We start from the raw sequence: 8,260 nt of genomic DNA on the forward strand, positions 1-8,260 counted from the left end.
GAGGGAAGGAAACYAAACCACACAGGGAAATAGGAGGGAGATGAAAGCTATGCAGGATGCAATGAAGGGAAGAAGAGTAGAAGGCAGGAACAGCAAAAAGCAACCACAAAGGAAGTTAATCCAGTGCTCTTCCAGTACAGTATGCGAGCAGGGTTTTTGCTGTAGGTTTGGGGAGGGAGGGGGGGAGCTGCAGTACACAGGACYAAGGGAACCTGGTGTTCTGAGCTCCCACAAGGTAATCAATTCCATCAGGAGGGACAGAACAGCTCAGAGTCCCTTCCCTGCAAATATGCAGTAGGGCAGGGATTTTCCTGTCGACCACTACCAAGAAACCTTAAGCCTGAATGCTTGGTCAAATGGACCAGCACTGACTTYCCCTAATCAGGAAGCCCCTGGGGACAAGCACTACTCAAAGCAAATAGTCTGTGCTYCTCCACAGCAACACCAGCTGCACCTCCTGGGCATTCACCCTTCCCACAGGGTAGGAAAGGTGAGGTTACCTAGGAACACCCGTAACACCTCTTTACCCAAACCAGCACCCCAGGACCACCCCATTTCCTACAGACTGACAGAAGTGTACTGATAGCTGCTACTGCACTGCTTTTGTGAGAAAGGACTTTTATTGAGTTACAGACTGCACAGCTCAATCCTTCTTTGCAGCAGCTTTCCTCATGGCTGCCAGGACATTACTGAGTTCTTCCCGCTTTCGCTTGGCCCGAATATGAGTGCCAACCTGCAGAGAGGAAAGCACTGCAGTCAGCATTCATTCCAGTAGAGAACAGGTGAAACACCATGTCTTGTATGCTTCAAGTATTCAGTGGAAGATGCTCTACTCAGATAGAAAAGTTCTGCTAAGCATCGACTTTAACACTCTCAACCTTAAATAGCCAGCTAGGAATTACTTTCCGTCACATCTCAGTATACTCTTACTCAATTTTTGTTTTCTTCAGGGTGTGTGGGAGGGAAGTGGGCAGAAGGAGCAGAGAGAAACAACTCACTCAGCTATCAAGGCTGCCTTCTATGGCAAAAAACTGGTGTTTCAAGTCAGTTGGTTAATGATATCCCACCTCTGTCAGTACTGATCTTGTATTTCCTGCACCAGATTCGCAAATACAGAAAGAGCAATGCAGATTCTGGGTCACTGTAGCTTAGGGCCTTGCCAGCAAAGTACATTTAAGTCCATCTCCTCCTCACCCCCAGACTCCCATCCAGCCCAAGGAGCTCTCCCTTCAACTCCCTCAGGTCAGACCAATAATTGTCYGAACCACTGAAAAGCAGGAAAATTAACTAAAAAGTTTCCTTAAGGAATGATAGAAGATTAACTAGAAGAGCTTTTAGCATCTTCATTAAGATGTCAGATTCACCTACCCGTTTCTTTATGAACTTCAGAGCACGTTTGTCTTTGGAAACTTTCAGCAGTTCCATAGCACGTCTTTCATAGGGTGCAAAGCCACAGACTTCCCTGATCATGTCTCGCACAAACTTAGTGTGTTTGGTCAGGCGCTAAGGGAAGGGGGAAAAAAAAAGATTCAGGTTCAAAGAACTTAAGTGCTAGTTTAACCAGCTCTCAATCAAAGTAGCTGTAATTCACACATAGCATTTAGATCCCTATTTAAAAACAGCATTTGCCTAAAAGCTAGACTCAGGCTGCAAAACCATTCCTTTGTCAAGTACTAKAATCACTGCATCCTTTTCAAATGCTCTGCAAGCGTTAGGATAACTAAACATGACTTTTTACCAGCACCTCTACCACAGCCACATACAGTTTGTTCTTCAAGTACCACACTAACCAGACAGCAGTGAGACATTTTGCTGAAAGACCCAAGTGCTTRATTTATACTCAAAAGCTTCCAGTTAATACTTCAGTCACCTGCAAGCAGCCAGCCCATTTTGTTAATCATGTCTAGACATCAGAGGTGATGCCTAGAGCTTTTAGGAAAAGAAAAAAAAGAAAAAAAAAAGAAAAAAAGACTTTCAACAAACTGAGGAGTTCAAATGTGCTGCTCAGCAGCATTTCACATACACAAACAAATCCAACATCACACAAACAACTGTGAAAAGCACGTAGGCAGCCAGTATGTGTATAATTATCTGTACTCAGATGCAATTAAGGAATTAGAAATAAAAGCAAATAAAAGGAARGAGAAAAACAACAAAAGAAACAAGAAAAAAGGCAAAAAAAAATCTTCCTGAAGAACTGAATTGCAAGAGGCTGAAGCAAACTCTGGGYTAAGACCCCAGAATTACATGCTATTAGCCTGTCTCAGAGGAGTCAAATCCCCTGTAAGAGCTAAGCAGAACAGTGATCCAGATGAGCCATGCTTAGTCTCATGCATTTTAGTATCTGGTGTTTTTCATGCTTTAGGGACAAACATTTTTTAGAAACCTATTTTTAGGACCACAAGAAATCCAGACTATGTCATTATGCATCTCAATTAAGTCCTTTTAATTTAATCACAGCATTTAATGTGAGGTAAAAGATGCAAACTAAATTAATATCCCATGTTAACACACATTCACTGAACCCTGATAACTCCCTATATTTGCCATTATTGTGCAAACTGCATGGGGGCATAACTGTTGCCATTAGCAACAGAAGTAACTTAAAAAGGACTTCAGAAAACATCCAGTACATTTCTTATTTCATTGACTCCATTTAAGGCACACATCCATCTCATCTTTTCATTACAGACTGCTCCCTTGGCAATTCTCCTGCACCCAGCTATTTAACTCCACACCCACGTTCACAAATTTAAAACCTGCCATGATTTAAAGCCCTTTCCCCTGGTGTCTACAAAACTAGCTTCCCCAACCCTTTAAAAAGCTTTGTTTTCCTGCATATTTTCTGCTGGTCCCAATCTTCACTGCAGCTCAGYAGCAGCACTGTACTCAGACCACGGGTGGAAAAAGTATTCAAAGCATGTATTTATTTTTGCAATCCAGCCAAAGACAAAAGACTCAATTCCTACCCTGACTGCTGCTGTAGACAGCCATCCACCCTGCCTTCAGGCAGTCTGTATCTTCCATTAAGTGCTAGAATTATATTTCAAAATATTCTGCAAATGACCACCACTCTTCCCAGCTCCACACTGCCTGGAAGCTTATTTAAGCCACATTATTACGGGATAGCGCACGGTGTCACACCTTCACTGTCCCTCCTCGGCAGTCGGGAGAGACCTGAAGAGTACCACCATCCTCGTGGAAAGCTGCAACGCTGCACCTCGTCTCCCTGAGCACAGTCCTGAGCCGTTACAAACTGTGGCTAATTCATTTCTCTTCGTGCATTCTTCCTTCCACTTACGGGAAACAGGAAAGCGAGCAGAGAAGAAGTTTTTTTCCTTGCGGTATCAGGCCGCTTTATGCCCCATCTTATGCCGGCCAAGGAACAAGAGGTAAAAGCGGCGGGTCCCAGCTTGAACCCAGCTCGCCTGCTGGCTTTTTACGGCTCAAAACCCGTCAGAGCCGCGGCTTCTCGAAGTGACAGCGCCGGGTTCCACCTGCCTCCCCGCCCAGCCCGCCGCGGCTCCCCCGCGCCGGGCGCTGGAGCCCCTCACGGGGCCGCGCCGGCCCCACACTCACCCCGCGGCGGCGGCACTGCCTGGGCTTCGACACGTTCTTCGTCACCTTGTGGCCCTTGTTGAGGCCAACGGCCATGGGGTAGCGGATCGCCATGCCTGCGGGGACAGATCGGTCAGCGCCCGCGGCCCCGGCCCCCGCGCTGCGCCGCGGATGGGCACGGATCCCGCCGGCGCCGGCCCTCACCTCCTGCTCCGCTAATGGCGCCGACGCCGGAAGAGGGAAGCGCGCGCGGAGAACGCCGGGACAGCACCTTCCTCCGCGCGCCACGAATGACGAAAACATAGACCTCCCGCCTGGAGACGGCTTCTCTAGCTCACGCGATGACCATAGAGGCGGAGGCGCGCATGCGCCCTGCGCGCGCACGGCAGCGCGGCAGCCCAGAGCCGGGGCGGGGGGAGGCACCGCGGAGCGCCTCGGCGCGCGCGGGCAGACATGGCAGCCGCCTCCCCTCAGAGCGCCGTCTGGGCTGGGCAGGCCTCTTCCTCCTGAGCGCCCCTCGCCCCTGCTGCTCTAAGGATCCTCCCTACTTCCTGAATGAAAGCTTCCCTTGAGAAACCATCAATCYAGTTATGACTGGAATCAGTCCAACTATGAATTTCGGGGAGGACCCGAAGGCGGGGAAAGGGCGGGATCGAGCTGGTGTGAGGAGGAACAAACGTGAGGAGAGAGGGGGATAAGGCGCGAGAGAGCAGCAGTGGTGTGTAAAGAGGGCTGATCCAAACACTTGTCTGGCGATGCCTGGCACCTCRTCAGTGCCCTCTCTCCTGTCTTCTCGGGGGAGGGAGGTGAGAAATATCTCACAGTATCCACAAAAGCTTACATGGGCATCTCTAACACACTAATTGCAACAATTGCTACTGCTTCCTTATCTCATGCAGTGCATGCTGGATTAATCTCRTCGGTTAGAACTGGGCAAAGTCTCACCTGTCTGGGGGTACTTTCAGATAGACCACTCTCCGTGGCAACCACCAGTGCAGTGCTAGACCCCGAGGGGGCATCAAGAACGMGTCCAAGTTTGCCCCAGGGTTCACACATACCGGTGTTGAGCTGCATACACTGTAGCGGGGAGATTATGCTGGGGGCTAGGATATCATTCCCTGGTGTGAGTAAATCCCCAGAGACTGATGAAGCCCTGGCATGTGACAGAATTATTAAGTTATGATTGTGGTATTGCAGGCCCCTTCAGGGCACTTGTCCACACTGTTAAGACTCACAGAGGTGGAAGCTGCACTGGGCTGTGATAAACTGAGGTGATAACGTCCCTGATATACCAGGGGTGAACGGGCTTGTTATTTGGGGTGACGGGAATAAAATCCTCATTTCCTTCTGGTCACATTAGGCTATGATCAGATTTCAGTACAAAAAGGTCCTAAAGGGCCACTCAGGCCCTCTTGACTGTAACAGAATTGATGCCCATGCTCTGGCACCTCAATGTTGTCACCAGCTGTAGGCTGGAAAAAAAAAATGATTTCCAGCAAGACAGATTCGCTGCTAGGACCAGTGAGTTAGGTCCACAGAATTGCTGCAGGAAGCTCAACAAACTTTACAAACATTAACTGAGTAAACTTCATAGCCATTTTAATTTCTTCATTATATAGCTTGATAAATAACCCTGTGTAAAATACTTTGCGATCTTGGGTGTACTGCACTTTGGAATTGCAGAATGCATTCCTTTCATCCTCTTTATTAATTACATGATATCCTCAACTTACACACACACACCTCTTTATGTCCACAGACCTGTTTTCTCTCCTTTCATATGTATTTACACTGTAAGCTCTATATTTGAGAGAGGCTCTACCTTAAGGAATGTCAGCACTCCCAGATGCACACTGTAGTTCTAATGCGACTGTACAACAGGTTAATTATATTTCAAATGGGAGCCAAAGCTTTCTGCTTTAACCTTACTTCACTGAAGAACAGAGCTCCTACCACACTGGATTATTTTTTAAGAGAATAAAATTGAAATCCCTTCCCTAATGAGACCATGACAGAGGCTGAGTCAGCCTGGCAGGACATGGGGTATGTAACAGGTTACAGCAACTGCTAGAGGAAAATATGTAAATAGCTCTATGGTGATGGGCACAGAGCCAGCAGCAGTTGGTTTGCAGATTTGAAAATAAGGCGCCAAATGGTTGTTTTGGGGAAAAAAACAAAACAAACAAACAAAAAAACCCACTGGGTTTGTTTTCAGGAGTGTTTGAGATCAGTGCCAAGGTTTTATATAATATCAATATGGGTGTACTCCCTTCCCATAGGTCCGCTGGAGTAGTAATGGTCTACCTGATTCTGAGAGCAGACACAGAGTTGAGATTGCTCCAGGCTGATAAAGTAACCTTTGTGAACTCAGAGAAATTGTACTTTAGCACCAGTCCTCAACCTCCTCTACTAGTCTCCCAACTGCCAAATGGCTGAAAGATCGGTGGCTTGCTTGTGTTTTGAGGAAACCTGAACTTGATGGAGYACTGAGAACTTGGGGCTACCCTAGCTGACTGCAGAGTCTTTAATCTTTGGACTCCTAACAAGTCAATTCTACCTTCTGAAAGCAGAGAGCGAGTTTTTTTATTAAATGTTTTTAGTGGCACTGAATTGTCAAGGTTCTTAATGAGAAAGTAAATGGTAATTAGAGATGAATGACTGGTTCAATACTAAAACATGCCATTAGAGCAATCCAAGAGGACTAGTATTTGAACAGATGCTAATTCCATGACTAAAGCATGCATTATACTGCATCTAAAGCAGCAGTTGTCTAGCTGGCTCTCAGCTTTTATCTCTTTACACTTCCCTTACTTAGTTGATCCTTTCCCCATCCTGTCCCCAAGGTGTTCTCTGTACTCCAGCAGAGACAGAAAAAGAGAACATAAAAGTTCAGCCAACAGGGAGAGGAGACTGATGACAAGGATGAATACATATATATATAAAATTACAGCTCAATAGTGCAAGTTTGAGGGAGGGATAGTTCAGAAAGTATATTTAGAAGAAAAGATTTTGCTGTGACATAGTTGATATCAGTACTATGAAAATAACTGGCAACATTAGAAGGTAAGAAAAAAATACCTCGAAATATACCAAATTTGTAAGATATTATATAAAAAATCTGAAAAAAAAGAATAGTTGAGTTTGGGCAAAGCTTAATGAAAAATTGGATTTACACTTGGATTACATTACCAAACAAAATGCAGCAAAGAGTTTAAAAGAATTTCTAAAATGTGACAGATGAGTGAGGTGTAGCGGCACACCATGAAAGAAGAAATGAGCTAACCCAAAAATGCTTATACAGAGGCTTTCAGAATTCCCCAAATAGTTTGTTCTGGCTTAATCTAATCAAATTTTATTACTGATCTTCCACATATATGCCGGTGTTGTAAACGGTAGACACTGGGAGGCAAAAAGTTCATGGTAAGTGCATGGCTTGGCATTTACAAATACTCCTGTGCTTTGCTTGAGGGGAAGCAACTATATTTCAAAAGATACATAGCACACACATCGCAGCAATTCCAACAAGAGGCATGTGRCTGGGGTCTGGAGCTGCTCCAGGAGCAGTTGGTTTACAGTTTGCAGGCAGGCGCCAAAATTCAAAAAACGCACTGTGCTTCAAACCGAGAGACTCAGAGRAAAACAATGCGGAGGGAGGAGGCTCCCGAGGCTTCTGGGCTGGCCTCGGCGCGGCTCCGAGCCTCGAGCGGGCAGAGGGCGCATAACGAGCCTTCTCCTCTGGCGTGAAGAAGCCGCAGCACTCTGGGAGTTGTAGTCTCTCTTTTCCTCTTCCCTTTCAAATTCAAGTCAAACACAACTGTTCATGATTTCAGTCAGAGTTTCACATTGGGTTGTATATCATACGGTGACTTGGTTATATTATCACTGATGAAGAATATCTTTTCGATAATAAAACACTGTTCTTAAAATACCGAGGGGGAGTAAATGCCAATAGAAATGACACGTACTGATCTGTATGCTCACTTTCATTTTGTTTATCTTCYATGAACTCCTTCCAGGTTAAGCCCACGATATCCAAGGCTTCACAGACCTCACTCTGGAAACCCCTGCTCTCAACTGTCTTTGGAGCAGATAGCCAAAAAAAACAATCAAGTTATCTTAAGACAGATACCTGAGCCCAGGTGGGATGAGCTGCATTCTGGAAGAAGCCCAAATGACTTACTTCAGATCAGATGCGTATTTTAAACAGATACTTTCAGGTGAAAATGTGGATCAGCTGCTAAAGAAATGCAGTGTTTGCAAGAGGACTTAAAGCTATTCACTGAGAACAGACTATGAATGTCCAGAATTCCTGCATTCAATCTGAGGGTTTTCAGTTTGAGACATACTTCGTATGTTTGTTCCTTGATTGAAGGCTAGGAGGCATACAACTTCTCAGGAAAAAACTGGAAGGAGTTTCTAACATCTACAAAATAGGAGCCCTAAATATTCACCCTAGCAAAYAGCTGATAGGCTTTTTTTCCTGAAACTCCCCACTATCAATGTGAGCAAGCAGCAGACAATTGGCCTACAAATTTTCAGTACTAACAGCAGAGCATGGCAAAATTACGAAGAACTGAAAACAAAGCTCTATAACAAAGTTTTAGATAACTAATGTGAAAATACAGGGTTTAAGAGAAATGTAGTAAAGCTTTCAATAAAATTGTAAGAGTTAGCAGCACTGCATTACTTGTAATTAATGAGC

The 8,260-nt window shown here is 45.4% G+C and overlaps 1 protein-coding gene and 1 long non-coding RNA gene across 3 annotated transcripts; both read right to left on the reverse strand.

Moving 5' to 3' along the window:
* Positions 1-601: 601 nt before the first annotated feature.
* On the reverse strand, positions 602-3,869 carry RPL36 (ribosomal protein L36). 2 transcript variants are annotated; one of them, XM_085308487.1, is made up of 4 exons: positions 3,763-3,869; positions 3,580-3,674; positions 1,369-1,503; positions 602-733 (listed from the first exon to the last, which is right to left on the reverse strand). In XM_085308487.1, exons 2-4 carry the CDS (start codon positions 3,670-3,672, stop codon positions 644-646), a joined length of 318 nt encoding a protein of 105 aa, XP_085164613.1. In that variant the 5' UTR covers positions 3,673-3,674; positions 3,763-3,869; the 3' UTR covers positions 602-643. The 2 variants fall into 2 exon arrangements, with proteins under 2 accessions (XP_085164613.1, XP_085164612.1); XM_085308486.1 differs by having other exon boundaries at positions 3,580-3,815.
* LOC146593849 (uncharacterized) lies at positions 2,423-3,573 on the reverse strand. Its single transcript, XR_014896280.1, has 2 exons — positions 3,145-3,573; positions 2,423-3,033 (listed from the first exon to the last, which is right to left on the reverse strand). It is a non-coding gene; the product is annotated as an uncharacterized LOC146593849 (long non-coding RNA).
* Positions 3,870-8,260: the final 4,391 nt, after the last annotated feature.

This window comes from Rhea americana, unplaced genomic scaffold, assembly GCF_003343005.1.
Source record: "Rhea americana isolate MKP2758 unplaced genomic scaffold, rheAme1 scaffold_278, whole genome shotgun sequence".
Classification (NCBI taxonomy): Eukaryota; Metazoa; Chordata; class Aves; order Rheiformes; family Rheidae; genus Rhea; species Rhea americana.